The sequence below is a fragment of the Netta rufina genome (assembly GCF_964035555.1).
Source record: "Netta rufina genome assembly, chromosome: 9".
In the NCBI taxonomy this organism is placed as follows: domain Eukaryota; kingdom Metazoa; phylum Chordata; class Aves; order Anseriformes; family Anatidae; genus Netta; species Netta rufina.
The window spans coordinates 16454277-16481571 of NC_140132.1; the positions used below are offsets into that span (position 1 = coordinate 16454277).

Genomic DNA, 27295 nt, shown 5'->3' on the forward strand with positions numbered 1-27295 from the left:
ACCTTCGTGGTGAGTGTGGCCCTTCCCGGGCTAAAAGCCACGAGCTCTGCGTGACACCCACAGCAAGGGAATTGCAGTCAGTGCACAGGGACGTGACCTAGCAGACTGTGGCCTGGAGACCATCACCATATCTGTCAGAAATGGTGTGCACAGGCAAGCAATAAAACGTGATCACAGTTCTTACTTGTGCCCAGGCACAGAGGCATTTTGTCTCAACTCTACTTCTTTAAGGCTCTTTTCTTTTTTCCATATGAGGGAGTAAGAGAATTTCTTGACCTCTCATGTTGCCCATCCCTGTGGGAAGCAGAAGGCAGCCCGCCACTTGCTGAGCTGGGTCTGTCCCCAGCACCCTGCAAAGGGCTGTTACAAACCCATATGGCATCCTGACACCACTGCCCCCTGCACAGCCCATCCCAGGGACACACAGCACCAGCTGGAAGGAGTTTCTCCCCTTTATTTAGCCCTTGTTTCTCATTAACTCCCAGGCACAGCTGATTATTCTTATTCACTCATTTGCATCTATAAAGCATATATGCTTTTCCAGAGGAATTTCATGATGAGGAATTTCAGAGCCCTGGCTCCTGGATCACAGCTTGGCACTACACCCTGGCTGAGTGCTACAATATAATTTTTTTTTTTTCCTTGCTGTCAAGGTAGTGATATGTGGCAAGGTTTTTCTGCTCATGGAAAGGGAGCTGAGAGAGCCTGGGAAGCATCTTGTAGGCAGCAGCTGGGGTGAGGAGGTGCGAGGAGAGCTGGTCCTGCAGGCACGGTGACAGCAGAGGGCACGCTTCGCTGGCGCAGCGCTGAGCGCTGTGCACACAGTCCGGGCACTGCTGGACTGCTCCGGATTCGTGGAGCAAGCTGGAGGAGAGCTGGGGGTAAGGAAGCAGTCCCAGGAATTCAGTGCAACCCAGTCGTCTGCAAAGCCACATGCCCTGCAGCGCTGCGGCACAGAGGAAGGAACAGAATCGCCCTCGCCGCAGCCGAGCGGACAGATGATGGATTTATCTGACTAGGGAACGAGGGGAAAAAAAATCTGAGCGCAGTAATCCCCCGGAGGAGCCGTGGGAGGGGGAAGTGGTGAATGGATCTGCACCTTGCTTGCCCCTCCGTGCCTGTGCCAGCATCCTGAGGATGTCTGACGGTCTGCCCTGCGCCGGGGGCACGGCAGGAGACACCACAAAGAGGCAGGGGGCAGGTGGATCCCCCCTTCTCCACTCCCTCTCTGCTGGTTTCCTTCAGGTCAGCACAAGAGGGTTTTCTGAACCAAAGCACATATTTTCATCTTCGATTAAATTGTATTTTTCTTTTAGGCATTATTTGAAATGGAATCCCAAAAGTTTTTGGCTGGAGAACATCAGAGTGATCCCCCCAAATTCTGCCTGAGGGAACCAAGATTATTTTGGTCCTTTCAATATTTTATCCAGAGCAAGGTTCAGATCTAATAGGAACTCAATTTTACTCCATTAAAACAGTCAAGTTCCCACTGGTGCCCTGGCACTGGTCCTGCCTCCACCCAACCTCAGCTGAATCCCATGAGGGGATAAAGGACCAGGGTGGGTGTCAGAGCCTTCCTGAGGCTGTTCTGGTGCCAAGTCATCTCCTGGTGGGGCACAGGACCAGAAAAAGCAAAAAAGCACTGCCCTGCTTTTGTCAGGTAGGTGTCTAAAGCTCAGTGGGACAAATTCAAGATGTTTCCATGCAGAAATGTTTCTCCTACTGTCAGAGGACACCCCTATAATTCCTCCAGCATCCCCAGGCAGGGGCGCAGGTCTCACCCCCAGTGCTGGAGAATGAAGGAGCCTGAGCCAACCTCGTCTTCCAAATCTTGTCCCCGTGTGGCTGGCAGAGCCACAGCATGCACTGACACCACGAAAACCTGGATCCCCAATGGGACTGAGGGTGCTCCTCTTGGGTCCAAATCAACCCTGTTGCACTCATTTGCAGCGTGATTTGAGGAGGAGGCAGAGGATGAATGTAAAGTGGCTGCAGGTATATCCATAGAGAAGGGGGTGCATCATGCAGGGAGGGCAGTGCCTGCTCAGCCCAGAGGTCTGCCCGGTTGGGAGCCAGCACCCAGCACCAATTCCCCTTGCTGGGCTGTAAAGTGGAGCAGGAACACCTCGGTACACTCTCCTCACTCCTAGTCCAGCCTCAGCAAGGCAGTCTGTGAGTGTGCTGGGTGGGTGTTAATTCCACATGAAATGAAAGAGTGCTTCTGGAGATTTCTGGAGACCTCTGAGCAGCAGCAGCCTTGTTCCCACAAGCCTTTGACTTCTCCCAGCTGGGAATGGGAGGAGAGGGCCCCTGACACCACACAGTGGGGTGGTAGCAGAGCCCCAGCCTCTGCTCCTGCTGCTGGCAGAGGGCTGGGGAGTCCCCTGGTGTGGAAGGATCCATCTGTGTGGGCACCAGCCAGCCGTGGGGACAGGCTGGGGGAGATGGGGAGACTGGTTATCCCAATGATGGGCACATCCCCCATGGGACCAGCATCATTGAACCCAGGACCGGGGGGACACACACGACCAAGGCACCAGCTGTTCCCCACTTTGCCCAGCTGCAGAGATGCTGCAGAGCCAGGGAGGTACAAATTACCCCCGGGGACAGCTCAGCACCCCCTGTTCCCTGCTGCTAAGCCGCTTTTTAGGGGAAGGTTTGCATTTTCCCCCATTCTGAAGCCTTTCCTTACCCGACGGGGCGGGCAGCCCCGCTGGGGCGCACAGCCGGGGGGTTCCCCACAGCCCCTCGGGGGGATGCTGGAGGCTCGGAGAGGGGAGAACAGACGAGCAACGTCGAGGACCCAGACGGACGGCGGTTTGGGGAGAAAAGGAGGCGGGGGGCAGCCGGAAAGCACCGAGGAGGGGAGTACAAAGTGGGGGGAGCGCCGTGGGCGCCTGGCCAGCCCCGGGCAGAGCGGAGCATCCCCGGCCGCGGCTCCCCCCCCCTCCCCAAGCCCGGGCAGGGACCCACCCCCGGCGGCGTGGGGCGAGGGGGGCGCCCCCGCCTTGACGTCAGGAGAAGGGTTTATAAAGGCGGCGGGAGGCGAGGAGATCCCCAACGCCGGAGCCGAGCCGCAGCGGAGCCGCCAGCGCTTCCCCGCCGCCTCCTGCCCGCGCCCGCCCCGCCGGCGAGATGCTGTCGTGCCGCCTCCACTGCGCCCTGGCCCTGCTCTCCATCGCCCTGGCCCTCGGCACCGTCTCGGCCGCCCCCTCGGACCCGCGGCTCCGGCAGTTCCTGCAGAAATCCCTGGCTGCCGCCGCCGGGAAGCAGGTGAGAGCCCCCCCCGACGGGGCGGGCACCCCGCTGGAGACCCCGACAGCCCCGCTGCGCAGCCCCGCTTCTCCTCCTGCTTCCCCTCCCCTGCTCCCCTCTATCCCCCCTGGCAGACCCCCTGCTTTCCCCTCCGCAGACCCCTCCGCTTCCCCGCAGCGCACCCCGGTACCCTCAGTGCGTTCCTCCCGTTCCTCACCAAACCTCCCCGATGTCCCTGCTCCAGACCCCAGGCCGCTTGCTGCAGCCCCCGGTTCCCCACCAGAGATGGGCCGTGGTGGCTGGATGGCTGAGGGCAGGATGGGGAGACCCCCCCAGCCCAGTCTGTGGGGGATGAGGAGCGGCCGCTGTCTGCACAGAGGGCACAGCCCCTGGAGAAGCTCCCCGAGGTTTCTCCAGGGTGCAGAACCAAGGCAGCTGCCTCGATGCAGCAGGAAGGTGTCTTCTGCCATGCAAGGGGGCAGCCGGGGCTTGGAGGGAGGAGAGGAAAGATCCCCCAGTGAGAGGGTGCCCCAGCTCAGCTGCTTTCCCAAAAACCTGCCCCGTGCTGCTTCAGCAGCATCCTTAGCATCCTCTCTGAGTTCATCTGGGAGGGATGGGGTGGCAGGGAGATGCTCGGGTGAGCTCCTTCCCTGCCCAGCAATCCCTTCAGCACACCAGGTAGATGTCGGTGCTCTCCTGCTCTGCTTTATTTTGTAGCCACGGCTGCTTTGGGGCAGCTGCTGGTTGGGCTGAGCTGCTGGGGAGATGCAGCTCCCCGTCTCCTGCGGAGCTGTGCCGCTGTCCTGGGCACAGAGCAAGGGCACAGAGCGAGCCCCAGGTAGCCAAAGAGTAATCGTGCTCTCTCTCCCTCTTTTTCTCCCTTCTCCCCAAGGAACTGGCCAAGTACTTTTTGGCAGAACTGCTCTCAGAGCCCAGCCAGACAGAAAATGAAGCCCTGGAGTCTGAGGACTTGTCCCGAGGGGCCGAGCAGGACGAAGTGAGACTGGAGCTGGAGCGCTCGGCTAACTCAAACCCCGCTCTGGCGCCCCGGGAACGCAAAGCGGGCTGCAAGAACTTCTTCTGGAAAACTTTCACATCCTGTTAGCTTTTGAAACCCACCTCTCCTCCCCATCCATCCCTGCCTTCCTCCTAGCCCCCTGCCCCGAGCAGAACCTTCACCACACGAGGCGAAGACTGTAAATACACGGTTATGGTGAAATGAAACACACGAGGAAAATCTGAGTTCGATTTCAAGTTGTTTTAATAAAACTTTCTGTTCCAATTGTACACGATTTGCTTGAGTTGTGATTTCTGACTAGTTCCTTAATGACATGCACTCTGCGGCTCTTTCAGATGTACTATTTTTAATCCTTCGTTGCAATAAAGTTTATGTTTCAAACAGTGATGCTGGGACTCACTGGTCACTGAGGAAACCTAATTCACCTCTCTCAGCCTGCTTGTCTTGGAAACGCTGCCCGTCTCGGGGCAAGTGGCAGCACAGCCCCCACATGCACATATATAACACACAATTTCTTTACGTAAAATTTTTTGCTGTTGTCTTTCTGAGGGACCTAGGGACACTGCAGTATTTTAGACATCAAATCCCTGTAATTGGGATTGAGTCAAATCCACAGCACCGGAAATTCAGTCGGGCTAGAGGATTTACACCCTGTTCCAGTGACACTGCTGGAAATCACAGCTGTGTGTTGGAAGCTGTGGGTATCAAAAAAGAGGTTCACAGTGCTGTTTTACCCCCAGTGTGCCTTTTTTCTTTTCACTCACAAACACCAAAACATTTTCTTACCTGGTGTATTTTATCCCTTGCAACATCCCCAGCAAACACCGCTTCTGAGATCCCTTCAGAAACTTCTTCTTTGTTCCACTGTGCAGGGGGGTCGCATCCCTGTAAAGGCAAGGTGCTAGCCCCACGCCATCAGCATCTTTCTACCTAGTAAACCCGCTACAGCAGCTTTTCTACCGACTACATCATCATTAACGACATTATTAAAAATGTCAGCTGAGTGAGATGGCACCAAAAAAAAGAAACACTTTCCTCAATGGAAGATAAATTCGTCGTGCTTTTCCAGAGCCTCTTCCCCTCCCAGCCATGCTGCTTTCTGTTGTGCAGTCATGGGTGAGCTGGAGGCGTGGGGCACAAATGTCACTTTGATCAGAAATTCATCATTCGGGAGTAAAGGTAGGAAATATTTTGCAGACATCGTCTCCGAAGGTGAGAACTGGGGTTGCTGTTCTTTGTGGCTGGTGCAGCTGAGCTGGGTGCAACATTAACTCACCCCTGGGAGGGAGCAAAGGGGCAGCCCTGGGGGAGCCTCCTGGAAGTGCTGTGGGAAGTGCAAGCAACGCAGATCGTTTTGCTGCCCTGAAAGCAGATAGGGTGAGAATAGGACCCCCTTGGAAAGTGTAGATGCAGACCAAGGGGAAAGCACCAGTCCTATATCACGTCTGATTCCTCTGCTGCTGGATGTCCTCTAAGGAACACATTTTAGGGGACTCAGTAAAGCTCAGATCTCCCCACCCCTGTCCCTTTGCTCCTCTCCTGACTGAGGATCCAGTCAGCTTTCAAAAAGCATCCAATTCTTCAGTGCCGAGACAGCTGTAAGACAGCAGCTATAGGAACAGAGAGGGGGGTGGAGGTGCTGGGGGCTCGAATATTCTTATGCACCGAGTCCATCCTTCACGGGCTATAAATAGAGCGCTCCTCGCCTGAGGTTTTTCCTCTTGGTCACTATGCTCAGGCAGTTCTTTTGAAGGGAGTTTAATCCTGCCAACTGCAGGAGTGAAACCCGTCACAAGCAGGGATATGGATGATCCACGGGCACAGCCAGGAACCAAGACGAAGTGATTCACATGCTACACCAGCCCGGCGCGGCGGCGCGGCTGGCGGCACGGCGCGGCGGCTTCTGAGTGGTTTAATGAAGATGTACCGGTGGAGGCAAGTGTGAGTGCCCTCTGCTCGGAGGCAGACAGACAAACCTGCTCCTTCAGGCAGCTCAGGAGCTCCTGGAGGCTGGGGAGGTGGCTCCCAGGGCATCAAACACAGCAGCATCACACGTAATAGCACCACAGCAGCACCTGCAATCCCAGGGACTGGGAGCTGTGCAAACACGATGCCAGAGATGGACTTGCCCTGCTGAGCTACAGAGGCTACAAAGACAAAGAAGGATTTATTGCTTCTCTTTGATAGGTGGGAACTATGGGCTAAAGGGATTAAATGGCTGTATGTAATCCCTGGTTACACAGCCACGGCAGTGTGTTGGTCTGGGAAGGCTCGTGCCGGGCTGGATGTGGGGTGAGAGCACACGGTGAGGTCAGCTCCACGGGCCTGAGCTGCCAAAGGGGAATAGAGAGGCTTTGAGAGAGGTTTTCCAGTGAGGTTCTCGGCAGCTCAGAGCCGAGGCTCCATGGAGGAGCAGCTCCTGCATCATCTTGGGGCAGCCTGAGGGCTGTGATGATCCCCGCTGGCTGATTCACCTCTCCTCGTGCACTCAGTGGCACGGGCAGACCCAGAGCGATCCCCACCCCAGCAGGTACCTTCAGCTGGTGATTCATGAGGCACTGCAGGGAAACGTCCATGAGGAGCCATGTAAAAGGGCTTGAAACTGCTGTCCGAAGGATTGCTTTTATTGAAAACCAGAAAAGATTGTATGAGGCCTGAGAGCACAGATGCCCCCATGGGAAGCCAGCGATGAGCTGCTCATCCATCCCCAGCAGCAACCTCTCCAAGTAACGATGCCAGGAAGGGCCATTGGCTCTAGCAAGCAGGCCAGGATCTTCGTTATGTGAAGCCCAAATTGTTAGAAAGGCCAAGTCTTCCTTGGCCCAGAGGGCTCGTTGGTGACAGATAGCTCGAAGCAATCCTAGCTGTGGTGCATGAGGAATGCTTCTGGGATCCTGACTTCATAGCCTGGGGCCGCTCTGGCATCAGCTTGCTCTTTTTGGCTCTGTAGAAATTACAAAGAGCCCAAACCCCTGGGCACAACTGTCCTTCACCCAGAACAGCCTGTAAGATGTTCCATGGTAGTTTTGCATTTTATCTGCCCCTGTAGCTCCCAGCAAGCGTCAGGGCAGACTCATCATTGCTCTGATCTGTGGGCACTGGGAGCATCCCCTATTCCCAGGCTCCTGCTCTCACCGTGGGAATCTTTTTCCCCTCCATCCTGCCAAAATCCCAGCACCTCTGGGGAGCACTGGAGCAGCCCCCAGCCCCTGGGTAGGTCAGCACCAGGCAGCTGGAAAGAAGCATTTGCTGCTGTAACCGAGCCCTAATGCACTGAAAACAAAGCAGCAGGATGCTTATTGACCGGGGTGAGAAACTATACCTAGGCAATAAAAGTTATTATGATAAAGGAACAGGCTGTACTCTCTCTCCTCTGAACACCTTCTGACTCTTTGACAGCTTCTCACCAGAATAATGCAGTAAAATTCACTTACACTGAGCTTTTTTCTTCCTCCTTTGTTTTATTAGTGAATTATTTGTCGCTTTTGTTAGCTCCTAATAGCATACCCAGAAGAATTTTTTGGCCAGATACTGTGAGTACCTCAGCAGTCTGGATCCCAGTCTTGGGAGAGTTATCCTGCAAATGCCTGGCAGAACCCCCAAAATTAACAAGTTCTCTAAAAATATCTCCAAGTGCAGTTTTTCTCATATGTACAGTACACATGGCAGTTTGTGCCATGACCTGATATTTCCAGCATCATCCAGCGAAGAAACCCACCTGGGTGGATCCAAAACCCACTCAATTAACAAAACGAGGCTTCACAAAGGTCCACGGTATTTCTTATAGAGAGATGCCCTGAGAAAGCATGAAATGATGTGCTCAGAGCCAGGCTTTGCTCACTGCTGGGGCAAAGGGAGAGGGACTTGGTTCTGCTCACCACCCAGAGCATCGCTGCTGCTGCTCCCTGCTGCCTGCATCCCGATCCCTCGCAGCTGCAGGCAGGCTGCCGTGCTCTCTGCTAGTGGGAGGAAATACTCCAGCCTCCAGCCCCGACAAAGCTGGCCCCAGAGGGATGCTGCCAGCCCTCCCGTGCCCGTCCCTCAGCACTTGTTAGGCTCTGTTCCCCTGGCATGGAGCAGAAGTGGTGAATCCCTCCCAAGTATTTGCTCCCTTGCGCAGCTCTGGGTTTTGCCTTCAAGGAAAATCTGTCCCTCCAGCTGGAGGCTTAGGGAAGAAAAGGATCCTCCTGGAAATCAGCTGTTGCATTTGCAAGGCTTTTTGGGGAAACCTCGCTGCCACATTTTTCCTTCCCTATTTTACTTCTAGTGCTCGTTGTGGTGTGTGATCCTTCCCGGAGGCCCCAACACGGGACTTCTGTCCCTGCTGCTCTGCTCCCCACACCAGCCTCTTCCCCAGGGGTTGCAATGTTGGGGGACCCCCTGAGGAGCACCAGCCCACGAGTGGGGTGCACTGCAGCCAGCAGAGAGAGCCAAAGAGCACGGATTGTCCTGTTCGTGGTCTGTGCATCCCTGTCCGTGAGGGCAGATGCTCTGCACAGGTCTCCTCTGCACCAGGAGCTGTCCGAGCAGTGGAGCTGGATGCAGGGCTCCTGCAAAAAAAGGAGCTTTCCCTGTAGGATTCTCACCTCCCTGTGAGGACGCAGGCAGTGCTGCTGCACTGCCAGAGATTTTTGCCCACGGCTGAGTGCCTGTTTTTCATTTCTACAGGGCATTTCTCATGCAAAAGGTGTCAACTTGTAACAGGCTGGAAGAAAGTTAAATAGCATAAAAGTGAACTGTGCTATCTGCGTTTAAAAGCGGTGGGTTTTGTTCTAAAGAAAACCTTTAAAAAAATTGGCTCAGTGAAAATCTTCTCTCCCCTGGCAATTTTGTTGTTGTTCAGCATCCCAAACTACTCCTTACTCACTCAGCTGCCAGCCTCCCAGTCTCAGCAGGAGCCATGTGGGCAGAGGGAGGAAGGGTTATGTCCAATTACAGGCTCAGGGGACCAGATGGCTGTGGTGGCACAATGCATGGCAGTCCCTGCCTCTAGACTACATCTTCCACAGCCCGAACAAACCACCCCTGGGGGCAACGAGGGCTGGAGGTGATGCTGCCTGTGCTGATGCCTCCTCCCAGTGGCTCGGACCCACCTGAAGGAAGAGTGGTCGCTGCTGGTGACAGTGGTGGCACTGGGACCCCACCGCAGTGCTGTGGCTCCCCGTGGGTGGCTCCGACCTCACAATGGCCAGCACTCGTGGCAGGCGGCTCGTGGGCTCCATGCACCCTGCCAGGAGAGGCCCAAAGGTGCCGCCGTAACATCTGCACCTCTCCATTGGCAAGGACACCCTGCGCCGCCCTCTTGCTCCTCGTTTAGGGTGCTTGGAAGGAAACCTGGCCGGCCCTGGAAGGACAGAGCCCAACAGCAGATGTGAAGGGTGGGCTCGAGCAAGATGTGTGAACCAGAGCTCTCGGAGGAAGAGTGCAAGGAAAAGGTGGCAGCGGTGCTTCCTGAAACCTGCATTCAGCATTTGGAAAGCAATGATTGGAAAGAACGGATTTCCAGCATAGAGACCCTGCAGAAGGCTATCAGGGAGATGAAGAAAAGCGAGATACCGTGCCAAGCCCTGGTGAGACTGCTGTCACGGGGGTGCAAGGAGACAAAGCTCCAGGTGATGCAGAAGAAACTCCACACAATCACTCTGCTAGCCCAGGAAGGGGACTTCTCCAGGACGTCTGCTCAAATTGTCCTGGAAAGTGTGGTGGAAATGGTAGGAGACGTGCTGTGCAGCACCAGTGCCCAAGGAGCCTTGACAGCTATAGCAGAGGCATGCTCATTGCCATGGACAGCACAGACAGCTGTGGCACTGGCTTTCTCACAGAGTAATTCCAGGATCCAGACCAAAATCTTGGACTGGGTGTCAAAGGCAATCCTGGAATTTGGTTTTGCTGGCATGGAGGCCAAGACACTGATAAATACCCTGAGGATTGCTCTCGCTGCTGCTCAGCCCAGTGTGCAGAGATCGGCCATCACTTTGCTGGGGGTTATTTACCTGTACGTGGGAGACCCGCTCAGAGAGCTGATGGAGAGTGAGAAGCTGCCCCTTCTCCCCCAGATAGATGCTGAGCTGAAGAAGGTGCACGGGAAGGTCCCACCAGCTCCCAGCCGTGCCAACCCCAAACCAGGCCTGGGTGATGAGACCCAGGAGGATCACAGAAGAACAGGAGCCATAGACATTAGTGACAGGATCACGCCACAGCTGCTGGCCAAGCTGCAGGAGAAGGATTGGAGCGTCCAGAAGGAGGGCCTGGAAGAGGTCGCCTGCATCCTTCAGGATGCCAAACGCATCCAGCCAAACATAGGAGAGCTCCCAATAGCCCTGAGGGCTTGTCTCCATGACCCGAACCCCAGCCTGGTACAGATGGCCCTGAAGGTCCTCCAGCACCTCTCCACAGCCATGGGCTCCAACATCGCGCAGCACATGAAGGACTTGGGCCTTCCCCTCATCGCTCTGCTCAGGGACAGCAAGAGCAGCACGAGAGCGGCCGCCCTGGCTGCCGTGAGTGCCTGGGCTGCACAGCTCGACATATCACGGTGGCTGGGTGGGCAGGAGGTTTCAGGAGAGCTCGGAGAAGCAATGGCCTTCCAGAAGCAAGAGCTGGCGCGGTGGCTGGCCGAAGAGCTGCCCACCCTGCGGTCAGCTCCCTCGGACCTGCTCCGCTGCATGCCGCTGCTCTTCTCCTGCCTACAGGACAGCAACAGGGACGTGTTCGCAGCCTCACAGGCAGCCCTGCCCTTCTTCATCATGCACCTTGGCTTTGAGAAGATGGCCGAGGCCACCAGCGAGCTGAAGGCGGGTGCAAGGGACCACGTACTGGCGATCCTGGAGAATGCCAACGCCAGCCTGTCAGCACAACCTGCTGCTTCTGTCGAGTCACTGTCTGGGCACCCTACAGACAACGCCACTGCCACTTTGCCCTCTGTTCCAACCACACCACCTGCAACAACCTTCTCTTCACAAGCCTCAGCTGAAGAGCCAGCACCCAAACTCAACAGAGAGCAGAAGCAGGGTCCCAAGGAGCCCACGCCAGGAGAGGAAGGCGTGAAAGACGTGGGTGCAGCCAAGGGGAAAGCACAGGCAAAGCCCACGCTGAAGGATGAGGACAACGCCATACCCATCTTCATTGTTGTTCCCAGGGGGAAAGAGCAAAGACTGAGGGATGAGAAAGGCAGGAAAGTGCTGCAGTGGAACTTCACTGCTCCCAACAAAAGGTACATCGAGCAGCTGAAGGCCCAGATGAGCAGCTGCGTGTCCAGGAGCTTCCAGGTGGAACTGTTCCACCCCAGCTTCCTGCACCAAATCAAAGCCTTGGCTGTGATGATCAGGCATCTGGAGACAGAGAAGGAAGGAGTCATCAGCTGCCTGGACCTGATCCTGAAATGGCTTTCCCTGCGTTTCTTTGACTCCAACACGTGGGTGCTTATCAAGAGCCTGGAGTACCTCAACCTGCTGCTGACTTTGCTCATCCAAGAAAAGTACCAGCTGACGGAGAATGAGGCCCTGTCCTTCCTTCCATACCTCGTCCTGAAGATGGGGGAGCCAAGGAAAGTCATTTGTAAATTGGTGCACGCTGTCCTGAAGGGCACGTGCCTGGTGTACCCAGCTAAGAAGGTGTTCAGCTTCCTCATGGAAGGCATCAAGTTCCAGAACACCAAGCAGCAGGCAGGATGCCTGGTGGAGATGGGTTATCTGCTTGAGGTGTACGGCCTGGAAGTGTGTGAGCCCAGCCCTGGCAAAGCCTTGAAGAAGATAGCTGCCTTCCTTGGAGACAAAGACAGAGCTATTCATAATGCTGCTCTAAACATCATGGTCACAGCTTGCAAAACCCATGGGGAAACTGTGCTCAGAATTGTTGGGGATCTCCCTGAAGAATATATGCGGGTGCTGGGACAAACTGCAGAGCAGGAACCTGGCAGGCCACGAGTGTTTCCGGCAAAACAACTTTGTGAAAAGCCTCAACAGGAGTCAAACACCGGCTGTGAAGGTGTCTGCCAGCAGGCAGGAGGTGCACCCTCAAAGCCAGAGCCCACCAGCCCTGAAGGAGGAAATCTGAATAAGGCAGTTGAGGCTCCTCGGTCTCTGCCTCCACATACAGGACAGCACAAGTGCAGGCTGGTCTCCAGAAAATACAAGCACTTAAAACTGAGGGACATCATTCATCTAGAAACGATCCCTGAATTCCAGACCTTGCCCGCCTCCTCAGACACCAACGACACGTGTCATAACATCACCCCTGCTATTAATTCCCTTATTTGTGGCATCAGAAATAGCGATGCTGACACCAGCATTCAGGCGGTGGAAGAAATTGAGAAGATCCTGAGGCAGAAGAACAAAGCAGAAGCCATGGCTGGGCACGTTAATGAGTTCCTTGTAGCCAGCTTCCAGCCATTCAAGTTGATCCAAAAGCAGAAGGAATCTGATGAGAAATGTGGGAAGGACCAAATCATCCTGCGATGCAAAGGCGTCATCCAGGCCATGATGTTTCTCTTCCAGGAGAAGAAACTGGCTCAGGAGGCCTCGATGGAGGTGCTGAAGGACGTAATGCACAACCTCCTTACCTTAATGCTGGAATTCCTGGAGGGGGACCGAGAGGAGGATCAGAAGCTCATACAGTCCATTAATGTCCTCATGAGAAGGGTCTTAGAAAAATCTGACCAGACGAGGATCTTCTGTGCCTTGCTCAAGCTGCTCCAAGGCAGCCTGAGTGCCGACGGCAGCCCAGATAAGTTTTCTGACCTGTTGGCCAAATGTCTCTGGAGGACTACACGTCTTCTCCCACACACCATCAGCACCATCGACCTGGACCAAATCCTGCTGGATGTCAACACCCTCCTGAAGTCAATCCCAAAGGAGAAACTGAGGCAGTGCACGAACGAGCTCCCCCTGCGGACCCTGAAAACTCTGCTGCACACTTTGTGCAAGCTGAAAGGGGCAAGGATCCTGGACCACCTCACCCTGATCGAGGATGCAGCTGGCTCCGAGGTGGAAGCTTACCTCCGAAAGACGGTCAGTCCTGCTGGGGCAAATAAAACAGCTGTAGGGGCAGGGGGAGAGGTCCCCTGGACAGCTGGCAGGCTTGCAAAGCACAAAACAGGCAATGCTTTAGGGAGCATCTTCCAGAATATTTGTTCCTAGGAGAGGTTTGAGGGAGGGTCTGGAGGAATTGTAGGAATGTAAGAAAAAATGTTTTAAGTGAAAGTTGGAGTCTTTCACGGTAAACCTCTCCCTCTTCTTGCAGAGCTATTTGAATCAAAATCTGGCTGTCACCAGAACAGAGCAAAACACCAGAGAACATCTTCCTCCACCCCCCCTGGACAAGTCCCCAGAGGCAGAAGCAGCTCCCCTTGGATCAGCGGGGATCCCAGGAGCTGCTCATCCACCCTGCAGCCTGGAAAACCTGCCACCCACAGCTGGCTCCCCACCGAGGGGCCCGTGTCACACTTCTCCCTCTGTTCCAGGGCTGCACAGCAGCGGGGTCCCTGAGGGCACAAAGAAACAACAGCAGAAATTGGAGCGGGCCCTGAAGCCAAGGTGGGTGTTTAGTCACCGGTCCCAGAGCTAAGCTGGCACTCTTCTGGGCACCCATTAACGGGCAGGTGGTGTGAATCGTATAACCAATAAAGAAAATCTCTAGCATGGATGCCAGGAGAGATATCTGGGATCTGGCTTCCCAGGCTTGCAAAGCCCAGGAGCTGGTCTGGGTTTCTGGTTGATGTCTCTGTTGCTGTTTTTCGGAAGCAGGGAAGTGCTGTAGGACTTGTCTGTTTGCAGAGCTCAGTCTTCATAGCAAAACCAAGTCTGGGAGAGAGGTCTCAGGGCAAAACAGGGCACAGAACCAGTTGGGATGCTGACCCTAGCTGGACAACCTCCACGAGGGGGTCCACGGCAGCCCCGGACCCACAGATACTGTGAGTGATAAGAGATAACTGCAGCAGCACAGGCACCCAGAAGCCTATAGGAGCAAGTGGTCTCTTGCATATTTGCAGCACTTACCCATCAGTAAAGCCTTCAGCAGCAACCAGAAGTGCCCTGAACATCAGGACAACGATCTACAAGGTATTCATGCTTGCCGCTCCTTGCCCCTGACAGACAGCAGCGTGCAATGGGGTATTGAGGTCCAGCATGGGCTTAGGTGCTCATCTGAGGTTTCCCCAACAGTTGCATTGCTTCAGGTGGTGCTAAGAAAGAGAGCAAGGACTGCAAATGTGCTTTGTTCAACAGCTCTGGGCAGGAGCTACTTCCAGCACAGGTAGCACAGCCTGCCAGGAAATCCTGCCTTCTGCCAGGGAAATTTTACATTTTTAGACAGTCCTTTGAAGACAGAGGAGCATGATCCTGCTGGGGACATAATGCTTAAAGGATGGGTCCTACCACACAGGATGAAACCTCAGGATCCTGGGATGCTCCTGCCAGCACCATGTGTTTGTCAAGTTTTCCTGAAGGACAATTCAATCCTTCCCCATCCCACTTCCCTGCCAGCCAGCCCTCCAGCCCATCAGCCTCCTCCACAGCTCTGGGGAAGAGCAAATAGCAGAAGAGCTCTTGGGTCAGGAGGCAAGAAAGAAAGATGTGACGAGCTCGGGAGGGAGAGCTGACCCATACCTTTTGCTCTTTCCTGGTTCGGGTCAGACTCCCTCTTCCATTTGCTGGAACCGTGACCAAACTGCAGGCTGGGGAGGTAGCAGGGTCAGGGAGATCAATGCATTATAAATAAATGCAGCATAAACAAATCAATCAGAGAGATAAAAACATTGGACAGAGCCACGCTAATTAAAAATATAATAATCCAGATAGCGGACATTTATTTAAAATGGTGCAATTACAGCTTTTAATCATCTTGGTTTAAATTAACAGCAGCAGTGAAGCGGCTGTGCAAACGTGTTCCCTATAATGAACTGATATTAGAAAGCCAGCTCGGTGATCTCTCCCTCTCAGGCTAATTCTCCCTCCTCTCGTTGTAAAATAACCTTTTGATGTCGTTTTCTTGTAGAGTCTTGAAGATGAAGACACAGTATCAGAGCTAAATTAAATCCCCTTCACATATTTCTCTCCTTTCAAGCTGTAAAAATTGCTGGTATCAGTCATTCAGTCTCTAGTGCTGACGCAACCACACTTGAGGAGAACATCTGGGGGCCCCAAGAGTCATTATAGGGAAAATAAAATCCTATATTACAATCAGTCAGCAATTAAAAGGCAGGATGCAAGGGGGCCAATCCTGCAAGATGCTGAGTTGGCTTGGTGGGGAAATCAAATGGTCGGTTTGTGACCCTGCGGGGCTCTTTTCTTTGAGAGGACTGGGAGGAGGCTAGAAAGTTCCTTAATCTGCCCCTGCCCAGCACAAATGATCTGGGAAGCAGCTTGTGTTAATTTAGGTCGGTGCTGGTGCAGAGGTCACAGGTTTAGCACCTGCTCACGGCCATGTCTGGTGAGCTGGGGGCTGTTTCTGCCTCAGCCTGGCAGGTCCCAGCCAGGCTCACATTCAGACAGGGAGGTCGTGGTGACCACTGCGTGGCTGCAGGGTGATGCCCCCATGGGAAGAGGGGCTCGATGCGGATGTTTTTAAGTCAGAGACGTAAAAGCTGTGTGCCCAGTGTGGTTCTGATTTAGTGATGTGATGCCCTGGGCAATCGTCATGTTTTCCCCCAATGTGCAGACCTACTTCTGCCTTATAAAGCATCTTTCCTACAGAAGAGCCCAGTGTCCACCAGCCAAGATGCCAAGAATTGCCCAGTGCACTGATTGAAGTGAGCGGATTCATAGACATGGGCAAGCAAACTGTTGAAGGCAAAACCATCCAGGCACTGAACTGGGCCTGAGCCAGCAGCCAAGGAGAGGTAAATATCCACTGGCTGCAGAGGAGCCAGGGCAGAAAGAGCCCCAGAAGTTCCTAGGTTTGGGGAACCCGAGATGTCGGTGACAGCACGGTACTGGCCCTGCTCACAGCACCAGGATGCTTCACGTCTCAGCTGGATGCAAGGAAAGGGACAGGGAGAAAAAAAATGGGGGAAAAAAAGTCATTTTGGAATTGTGGAAAGATGTGTGTGTGACATGAGAGAGCTCCTGCACACATGTGTACGCCCACGGACACGTCTCTGCCCGCGTAAGCCATGGCTCCTCCCGGAGCTGCTCACCCACCCCTGGGTTTGGGCCGCTGTCACCAGGCACAATTACCGAGCTCACAATTAAAATCAGGAGCCCTTTGCAAAGGAGATTTCGTCTCCCTAATTAGCACCAAACCCTCCTCGTTTTCCTGTTTACCCAAAGGGTGTGCAAACATACAGCGAGAGAGCAAGTGAGAGTCACGCAGCCCTCGCTGCCGCAGCGGGCAATGCAATTACCTGGCCTGCACATTAGGATTAATAAATATTAACTTTACTCGTGTTTTTACTGTCCACCTAAGATGGAAACAATGAGCTTTGCCGCTTAATCAAATTAGAGCTATAAAATGATTTCCCTTTTAGAAGGTTCATTTCTGTTTCGCTGGCAATTAATGCTGATGATTTGAGTCCCATCTTTAAAACATTTTGAAATACAGAAAATGGCAGAAATGCCACAGTGCATTAACAGAGCCATAATACACATCAGGTAATAAAGCATGAAGAGCCTGTTTACTTGGAGTACTCTAATTATTTGAGAGCTTTTTTTTTTTTTTTTTTAATAATAAAAAACAGCAAAGCCAACATGTGAAAACTTTTATTTCATTTGAATTAATTTTTAAAAACAAACAGGAAAAAAAAACCTTTTGAAGTGTTGCTTTGAAATTCCCTGCAGACAGGCCAGGCCCTAAGCAGACACAGAGGAGCAAATTCCCCTTTCTGCTTTTTTTTTTTTTTTTTTCTTTTTTTTTCTTGCTTTTCTCACTTTGGGGTGTGCAGGGCCCAGGGCTGAGGGGCTGGAGCACCACGCAGCCATGCCAGCACCTTCTCAAGGCATCAGCACACCATCCCATAGGGCACCCTCACCCTTGTCACTTCCTGATCTGGGAGACCTGAAAACCCCTCACACCTCCAGCACAACCGTGGAAATGTCCTCAGCTGTAGCTTGTCTGAGGCTCAGCTCTCTGATGAGGCAGACTGCAGATCCCAAAACATCCTCACCTCTGTGGGACGAGCAGGGTTTAATTCCTTCTCCTTGCAAACCAGCCCAGCAGAAGCAGAGTGACTGAGGCAGGATGTGACTTCTGGAGGCCTCCAGCTCTGCACAAAGGGGCCAGCTTCCAAGCTGTATCACAGGCTTGTCCAGCTGAGGTTTGAGCATCTCCAAAGGCAGAGATTCCCCCATCACCCTGCCCCTGTCCTGGGGCTGAGCCTCACATTACAGATATGTCGATAATGTCCTCCTCCCACCTGCTGGTCCTCCCATCCTGCTTCCACCTCCACAGCACAGTCACAAAGATAAAATTACATGGAAGGGCCCAAATGGCTGCTAGCAGCTGGAGAAAGCACAGCAGGGTGCCTGTGGTCTCCATCCAGCACTACCCAATGAAGCTGCCCATGGGGAAAGTGCAGGGCACTGGGCTCGAAGCCGTGGCACTTTTGGAGAGATGTTGGCATGGGGCAGCCTCTCTTAGCCTGCTGCCCGTGTCCCAGCACTCCTGCTCTGACCACTGCCCTGCAGCTTTTGGGGACCTCCGTGGGCATGTGGCACACATCAGCCTGCACGCTGTCACCCGGGTTGGGTGGCACAGCCTTAGCTCAGGACCGCAGCCACCACGCGGAGCACAGGGCTGTGCAAAAATCACCCCCAGATCGTTTGGCCTGGTTTTTCTGCAGCAGGCTGCGCTCCCTGTTGCAGTTCATGTATTGCTTCACCAGTCAAGCGTATTTGCAGCGCTATACAAGCCAAGATAAATTTGCCCCCAAAGTAATAACTTTTCAATTACCTTCCTCATTCCTTGCTCAACACAAGAACAGCACAGCTCCTCTTGAGGGAGCAGCTGAGTATTTCTCTCCAGGGTGCACATTTATTATTTTAAGAATCATTTAATTTTCCATCTGAACATGCGGGGCGAATGTAGGTCCTGAATGACTCCAGGGCCCCGTTCAATACCACGCCGCGTTATCCATCATGGCAATTACACATGGTAATCCATCTCTGAGAAACTTCAATACGCAGATCAGAGAGCATTTGAGGTACCTGGCATGGCTCACAACTCTGGGAGCCCGTAGAAAGAAGGCGTCGTGACTGGGAAGTGTACCACTGCTCCCCAGAAGCTCAGGCCAAGCCTTTATTAATACAACAGGACTTTTAGCATACCAGTTGGTTGTCCAAGGCTGTCTCCAGGTACCCATTTGGCAAAGGCTGCCTGGTCTAGAGAAGCTGCCGTGGGCTGTGCATCCATCCTTGGCACAGGCCTAGGCAGGATCAGGTCCCATGGGCATCCTCCAGCCTCTTTACACGGCTGCTTGTTGGTGCTGGGAGCACAGCCCTGGTCTGTAACACAACAGGGACAAGCATGGGTGAGAGATTGCCCTCAGTGCTGCTGCCACATGTGCCCATGTTCAGCACCTGTAGGAGCAGAGTGTGTCCTAAGCAGGCACACAAGTGGTGTCCTGGCTCGGCTCCCACACCATCCTGCCCCCGAGCCCATCACCCAGACAGACTGGCTCCAGGTACATCATTTCTTTTCACTTTCTAGATGATATTCTTGAGAGAAGCCCACCCAGAAGTCTAATAAATACTCCTGACTGAAGGGCTGGCTGCCTTCAGGCTGCTGGACACCCCAAAAGCTCCTGATGCTGCTGTAGCTCCAGGACTAACTGGGTGCAGTCGGTGTGGAGACCCCTGTCCCCTCCAGCCAGGGTACATTGGCAGGCCCAGAAGGTCCTTCAGGCTGCATTGGAAAAGCCACCTGAGAGCCTCCAAGGTACAGGTTCAGAGAAGAAAAAGTATTAGATAAGCTGGTAGTCACAGAGCTGGTGTGCTCAGAGCGAGATCCACCCATGAGGCCGGGATGGAAATGACAAGCAGGCTGAGTAATGCGCTGCTGAGGAGCTCTCCACACAGCTCACGGGAGCCAGCCTGAGAATTTGGCTAATTGGAAAATCATCTCAGATGGCTGCCAAGGTAAAGGGCCTCTCCTGAATTATCACTGCTGAGAAAACCATTGCTAACAGGGAAGCAGAGAAAAGATATCTCGTGCATTTGCGTCCCCTGCTATTTTCTCCTCTTTGTTTCTTTACAATCCCCTGAATTATCACAAACCTGGAAATGCCCACCTATTGCCTCATTCAGCAAACAGCCCCCCACGTTGCCAAAAACAGCTCAGTTAAGAGAGAAGCATGGCAATGCTCAGATGTTATCAACATTCTTGTGTCCCTCATGTCCTCCCCCATGAGATTCCCCAGGGACACAGCTTGGCTTTTTTTTTGGGTCACTTCTATGCCCAGTTTCTCCCACTTCTGGGGTTCAGCTCTGTGTACCAAAACATTTGGTGGGGTATTTTAAGCCAACAAATGGTGTCTTGGATATAACAACAAGCACTGCCCCAGCTCTGCTGAGATTCTCCTCTGCTTTGCTGCACTCCTCTGGCACAAAACCCACAGAGGGCATGGGGAGGCCATGGTGTCTTTGCCAGCAAGGTCCTCTGGAGTGGCCAGAAGAGCTTCCTCGATGCTGTGCAAGAGGCTAAACCAACAAGAATGCAAACACAAAGCTCCGGCATGTGTAGCTCTCTCATCTCTGCCTCATCTTGAAAAACAAAGCATTTAGCTCTGATTGTGCGCTGGCTGTCAGCTGAGGGTAGGACAGCACTCAGAGTCACAGAGGAAGGAACAGAGCAATTTTTCAAGCACTCTGGGGTGGGCTTTTTCCAGGAAGACCAGAGCATACCGGCACCCCCAGACACAGGGAAACAAGCAGGGAAGGTGTCAGGTTTTGGTGGCACCGACAGACCAAGGAGCCATGCACAGACCCTGGCCCTGGGGCTGTGAAAAAAACACGAAGCAGCAAACCCAGCCTTCTTCCAGTGCCGTGCCTGGAGGATGCCCTTTGTTTCCACTTGCTGGTGACTATCAAACATCTGACACTGTAGAGGGGTCCCAGAAATAACAAGAAAATAACACAGCTAATTAGCCCTGTGGACGAGTTAAAGCAGCTCCCTCCGGAATACCTTTGTTGGACAGGGTTAGGTTTCTTCCCTTCCCCCTACAGCTCATCTTCCCATGTAATTACACTGGAAACCTGGCTGTGCCCGGCTCGGATGGAGTATTTTACTGCTTAAATGGTCTTTGCAGATAAGAGGTGCTGCTGTTATTGCACAAGTGGCTCTGAGAGGCCTTGTGTCTCCTCTGGGAGGCTGCAGCTCCAGCCTCCTCCATCCGTGAGACCAACACAGGCAGAAATCTTGGAGGGGAAGGTAATAACTCCCATGCCTTGTACAGGAGGAGCAACACTGCCATTGTGTCGATCCTTTCTTCTACTTGGAGAGGCTAAAAGTGATGAATTGTCAGGTGAATGGTCCACGCGGGAGAGAGGAGATAGGATTGGTTCTGGTGGAGGCCAGACTGATCTCCAGGGATATCAAGCCTCGTGAACAGCTTGCTCAAGGGCAATGCCAGGCAGTCTGGAGAAAGCAGGCTGGGCATCCATTTCAGACAGGCTATTCAAGGCAGTGTCACCTACAGTATGGTCAACAGTCGGGGTGAAACTGCCGCGTACGACATCTTCCATTTCATCAGTCAATCTATTTTCAAGGAGCACGAAACTGGGCCCCTGGGAGAGAAGTGATGATCCCATGGATAAGAGACAATACTGGGCTGTGAATTTAACATTTAATCCACTTTTTTTTTTTTTTCTTTTTCTGCCAACCACTGATAAGATCTTTAAAATGGGGACAGCATTACACTTGTTTCCTGGGAACACCGTGTCTACTTAGGCTACAAATTCTTTAATATCGAGGTCTTGACATCTCCTCTTCCATCCTGACACCATTTGTCACCCCACTACGTAATGCACGGCATCCACCCACAGCCAGGGACTGTGTCTGCCCCAAGACAAGCCCAGCAGAAAGCCCAGCGGTGTCCTGGAGCTCTTCATGAGACGGTCCGACTTGGTTTCCTTGATAGACTGGCAAGAATTATGCTTGAGTCATGTAATCATACAAAATTCTCATCCTCTCAAAAGTTATTTTCTCCTGACAGGTTGAATCTCTCCCTTATGTTTTTCCTTACACTAATATGGAGCTTTTCAGACAAAAAAATTCAAACTAATTGTGCACAGCGGCAGGTTAATATGATCAAAGGAGGCTAATAGGCTTTCATATGTATTTACATTACATAAGGCTCTCAAATTCAAAGACTGGATCAAGAGATTTGCGATAAATTGCACGAGGATTACTTGTCTGCCTGTTGCGTGGTGGAGAACTTCTCTGTTCTGTTGCAAAAGTCAACAGAGCATTTGCCTGGGCTGGGAAGCAGCAGCTTTTTTGGTAACACTGTACTGCTTTCACCACCCCTGTGCACGCAGGGGAACCTCAGCAGATGCCATCAGCCTCACCTCGTACAGAGGAGAGGAGAGCAGAGCTGCCCAGCTGAGAGCCAGGCTGGGTAAAGGTGGGAAGATGCTCCTGAGCTGAAACTTTGTGCTGAGCAGGGGCACCACACAACAGGAGGAGTGAGCAGAGGCTGGAAAGGGAGCTACGCACCAAGGGAAGATTTTCTTTGGAAGGATCAAGCACAATTTGCCTACCAAGATCAATGCCTTTTTCATCTTTAGCTGCTTAAAATAAGTCAGGGCAAGGCAGGGAGAAACAAAACCCAGAGGGTCTATTCTATTTAAGTTGTGCAAAAAGGGAGAAATTTGAGCAGAGGACAATGAGAGAGGTTCATGACAGATAACTAAGCTTTTTATTTTGTAGGAGATGTAGGTTCAAATCTCCTATCCAAATCAAGCAGTTGAGGGACACGAACCCAGGTTTCCAGTCCATTGGTAGCACAGCTTGTTGGGAACCCTGTGCTTTGTTTCATTAAAATTCCACAAATCCTCTTTTTTTTTTTTTTTTCCCCCCAGTTCTGAAGCAGGCAAACAAAGTTTTAAGCCTCTCCAATGTTGCTGGCTTTTGAAAGCTGTTATAATGGGAAATGTTTAGTTTTAGTGAATTCATGCTTTGTTTTTCTTTGACCTTTAAAGCTATATCAGATATATAGAGGGAAATATGTATATAATAAACACCGAGTTTGCTTTTGCGTGAAAACAGAGGAAAGATGGAAACCATCCAATGCCAGCAGATGAGTACAGGGCAATTTCCTAGACAATATTGTTCAGAAATTGGTATGTTTTGAAAAATGCTTCCTTTTAAATGAAAATAGCCATTTTCATCCAAAACTGTAAAGCTTTTCTGGCCAGCTCTGTTTGGAAGCTGGCTGATTACCATCTCCTTCTCTTGGTATGACTGCACTGAACCCAGCAAAGCCCACTTCTGCTGCTGGGCTGTGACAGGCTGTGACACGGAGCCGTGTCACACTGCGGGGCTGGCACAATACATGGGGACAGTGGGGTTGGAGGGGGGACGGCGTTGTAGTGCTGGCAGGGAGGCTTTGCCATCTCCCTTCCTGTCCCCTTGTGTCTCAGGTTTGGATTTGTTAGCATGGGGTAGGAGATGAGAAGGGCACGGGGAGGACAATGCCTTGAGCATCACCGCTGCAATCTCCTGGGTCTGCGAAGCTCTGTGAGGCGCCGCAGAGAGGGAAGGAAAAGTGAGGGAAGAAGGAAGAGGGAAGAGCTGCCTTGCTGAAACACCCTTTGCGTGGACCAAGGAGTGCTGCGTTGCAGCCCCAAGCCTGCCCATCACAGGCAGCACACCGTGGGCAATGAGCTCCTCTCCTTCCAGCATTACTCCTATTTCCACACACAGACTTCAGGTGTGAAGGCCCATTTCCAGGAAACCAGGAGCACAGCAACCAGGCTGATCCTTTCTGGGGCAACGAGAGAGAAGGGGACATGTCCTGGGAGGCAGAGAGCTGGTGGGGTGGGAGGCTTGGTGTCAAGCAGCGTCTCAAATATCCTCTTTGCATCATACTGGCTCTTAATTGTCACCAACCACGGAGGAACTGATTGAGCCCAGCAAGGGTCCGGCAAAATAGATAATTTCTCGCAGGCATCTAAAATTCATGAACGCGGCGGTGGTCCCGTCGCACCATTGCTATGTTGTTCCACGGCCCAGAGTCTCCCTTGAAGGGCGAAAATATCAGGGGTAATTTTTTTATTTTTTTTTCCCGAGCGCAGAATACATTTGGGTGGTTAACACGCGGCTCGCACTTCAGGCAGATCCTCACCGAAGGACCAGGAGCTGGTCTCAGACCGCGTGTTGTAAATTAACTCTTAATGTGATGAATGCATTAAGGGGCTGTTAGGCCTGAAGGATGTGCTCGGAAACCCGAGCTTCTGATTAAGGGCTTGATTCATAAAAGCTTTACGCACCATTTACGCAGGTCTCTTTATTGGAAATGTTACTTGGAAAGAGCTCTGGAGTGGCTTCTTCCCAGAGAAATGGAGCTGGGAGTCTGGACACGCAGGCACACACGTGTGCTTGCAAACATGGGGACTCGTTGGGCAAGCAGGAGGGATGCACACATGTAAGTGTCTGCAGGGGTGCACTCACACTCGTTACACACCACTGTCACGTGTGGCTGGTGTGCACCCAAGCAGGAGCATGAGGCTGTCCCCTACACTGCAAGCAATGATTCTCCTCCAGCCTGAGGTCTGTGCATTGCCCAGGATGCAAACCTCGGTCCTGCTCAGGGATTTTTCCATGGGTGCTGGCTGCTGCAGTCTGCAAACGGAGAGGATGCTACCTGGGCTGCTGGGTGCACGCAGCATGTGTCCCCAAGGGGCAATCATCAGGGCCATGTGCCTGTGGCCAGAAGCGCTGGAGCAGCCTGCCAGCTCTGCTACCTGGGCTGCTCAGGGCAGAATATGTCCCTTGAGGAAGCGAGTTATTTAATTTCCACATTGGCTGCATGAAAGCAGATATTTGCCATTTTCTATATCGTGCAGATCTATAGAGAGGAGCAGTCAGAAAATCGCTGGAGGGTAAAAAATAATTCATATTAAGTATGTCATTCCAGGGGGATCCAGATGAATCAGGTTTTAAGTGACACCCCACGCTGATCATGACAAACATCCCACTTGCAAAGCAGCCCCAGGAATTTTACAGCCCTTACTTAAGTAGCTTCCTGGGGAATCAGAGGAGAGTTTGCTGAGCACTGGGGATCAGGGTGGTGGGGAGATGCTTGCTGCTTCTGCCCTGTGCCGTAGGTTGAAGGACAGCCAGGGTAACACCAGCTCCTGTAAGGGCGGCCACAGTGTTCCAGCAATGTGCTGCCTCTGGGCAGAAACCTGCCTCCTTGTTTCTGGTTTAAATTGGTGTTTTGCTAGCTTTGGTGAGTGTCCCAATGTCTCAGTGCTGTGGGATGTGGTGAACAAGTCTGCAGGCATCTTAGTGAAAACTTTCATGATTTTCTCAGCCTTCTCCTCTGCCTGCTGAAAAGACCCAGGGTTTTTATTCTCTCCTCATAAGGCAGCTTTCCCATCCCCTGCACCACTTCACTCTTCCCTGCACCCTCTCTAGCTCCCCTGCATCCCGGACCCCAGGACTGCCTGCGCTGCTCAGCTCCAAACCCAAGCAGGGCAAGGGTCCCCTTGTCCCACCACCCAGCTCCCATTCTCCAAAACCAGGGCATGGCAGGCATTATCACCTGCTCAGAAAACAGCAACAGGTCTTTTGTATTCCCTCAAGTCTTTGCAATCACCTTGTACCTTACACCCAAAGTCCCCCAGAGCAGCACAAGCACGATGTGCCAAGGCAGAGGGTGCTGCAGAACCTGTGCTCTGCGCTGCACCCAGCATGCCTGGGTGTGCACAAAGCCAGCAGCTCTTCTCATCAAAGTTCAGTGATGACATTTATCCTGGTTTTAATTATAACGTGCTTCTGTGAGTCTGCTATTAGTGGGACAGGATAATGGCCCGTTCAATCCAAGCAGTCTGCCTGATTCCAGAGATGTTTAATCAGGCAACGGCAACTGTACCTGAAATCACCACATTAGCTATATGGCAACATCCCTCCTCTCCTGATGCTGTGATAATAAGCCCCTGTTCAACAGGAATGGGCTTTATTTGAAAGGCAGAAGGAGCCTGCCTGCCTGGAGCTCACAACCAGAGCCTGCTCCAGAGTTAAGGGATAAGACGGCCATCGGTGGCTCGTGTGTCCCATCCCTTGCAGGGGTGTGTCTGTCCTGAGTGCAGCTAAATGAGGAAAGAGGAGAAAAAATCAGGGGATATCAAATAAAAGAAAATAAATAAATAAAAGTGATTGCTCATTTATAGCATGAATAGCTCTCTCATTTCCAAATGTTCCTACAGAAGAGTTTCTCAGCAGGCAGATTCGTGGAAACGCCGCACAGGGAGAGGAGCAGCCGCTGTGACCCAGGTGCCTGCCCCCCAGGAGGAGCAGGAGCAATGCCCTTGACACCCAGCAAGGTCTGCCCAGGGCAGCTCCCATGCCAGGTACGGAGCCTCTGAGCAGCCCGGAGAGCAGGAGCAAGCAGCAGGGCTTTGTCCAAACAGAGGGAGCCAGGGCTGCAGGTACCTGGCCTCTGCTCTCCTCTCCAAGTGCAGCTCGCAGTTGAGCTGGAAAAAATGAACTTGGGGAAAATAAGAACCTGAACAGTGCAAAATCAAAATGACAGATGCGATTCCCTGCCACGTTTGAAATACAAAACAGTTCAGCCTGGCGGTTTTTAAGTGAACCTCAGAAACTGGAAGGAGGAAGCTGGTGTTTGCTGTTTGCTTTCTGTACACACAAGGTGAGCAGGGCAAGCTGGAGGGCTTCTCCTGAGAGCTTGTTTACAAAGCTACTTTTTTTCTTTTTTTTTTCTTTTTTTTTTCCTTTTTTTTTTTTTTTTTTTTTCTCCTGGCAGCATAAAGCTTCAGTTTAATCACTGTTTGCTGAGGAACAGCCACAGGAAGCTCTGCTCCCTTGAGCAACAACCAGAGATATTCAATTTTGAACCTGCCAGTCAACAAAAGGGCATGAAGTTATTAGCTCCAAAGACTCCATTACCTGCCAGCTTGGACCCCTGATACCATCTCTCACAGATTTTTCTGGGGATTCCCATTTCGAGTAGGGTCAGAAGCCAGGTGACTGACAGGTGACTTCCAAAACATCTCCAGATGGGAAGGGCTCAAGGTTCAGATTTTGCATTTTTTTGTGGGGAAAGAAGAAAGCAGCTTATTAATAAAATAACCATGCCCAAGGACATTTCCATGCAGAGCTGCAAGTGTTCTTAATGCAAGTGGATAAAAAGCACAATGATGATAAATGTCATGGGCTGATGAGGTCGTTTTCCTTCCCCTGTCCCCTACGGTCCCCTGGGAGGGTCCCCAGCTGGGGCATGCTGCCTCATGACCCAGAGGGATGGAGCCAGGAGCATCCCTGGGCAGAGCATGGACCTGCAGAGGCAGGACAGGCTATGCCTCATAGAAATGCCATAAAGTGTCTGTTCTGAGCACCGGGAAGAAAATAAATAAGGGTTTGCTGCTTAATCCCTTCTCCAGCCAGGACAATTTCAGATTTGGCAGTTTAAGCTGCAGGAGGATTTATCTATCAAAGAGCAACTTTGAACACCTTAAAGAAATGCAGGCAAAGGCCACTAAGCGATGGTGTCAGGCAGAGGGAAGTGCTCAGATATCATGGTGAGGAGTGAGGGAGGGATCAGTCCCTGCCCACCCGCCCGTCTGCCTTCAAATGTAAGTGGATTAAATGAGGAAAGTGAGCAAAATCCCCCAGTGTGGTGAAGAAGGTTTAAACAGAGCAGCTTCAGTACACACCCCAATCTCGGTGGTTAATAGACTGGGGAGCCTTTTCGGTATGTTTCTCTCGAAGTTATTCACATCAGTTTTATCTTGGGGAATCAGTGGCTTCCCGGTCCCATCCCTCGCCTTCACGGCACTGAGCTAACAGGAGCCTGAGCTGCTCACAAAGCACAGCCTCCCCGCTGAGGCACAGGGCTATAACTTTACA

At 52.5% G+C, this 27295-nt stretch overlaps 2 protein-coding genes across 2 annotated transcripts; both read left to right on the plus strand.

The window, feature by feature from the left end:
• Positions 1-3135: 3135 nt before the first annotated feature.
• Positions 3136-4360, plus strand: SST (somatostatin; the record flags this gene model as incomplete). The annotated part of the gene is made up of 2 exons (XM_084291672.1): positions 3136-3273; positions 4148-4360. 2 exons carry the CDS (start codon positions 3136-3138, stop codon positions 4358-4360), a joined length of 351 nt encoding a protein of 116 aa, XP_084147798.1.
• A 5306-nt stretch (positions 4361-9666) lies between these two features.
• LOC311212641 (cytoskeleton-associated protein 5-like) lies at positions 9667-16091 on the plus strand (the record flags this gene model as incomplete). Its single annotated transcript, XM_084292140.1, has 3 exons — positions 9667-13281; positions 13514-13806; positions 15950-16091. 3 exons carry the CDS (start codon positions 9667-9669, stop codon positions 16089-16091), a joined length of 4050 nt encoding a protein of 1349 aa, XP_084148266.1.
• Between the last annotated feature and the right edge of the window lie 11204 nt (positions 16092-27295).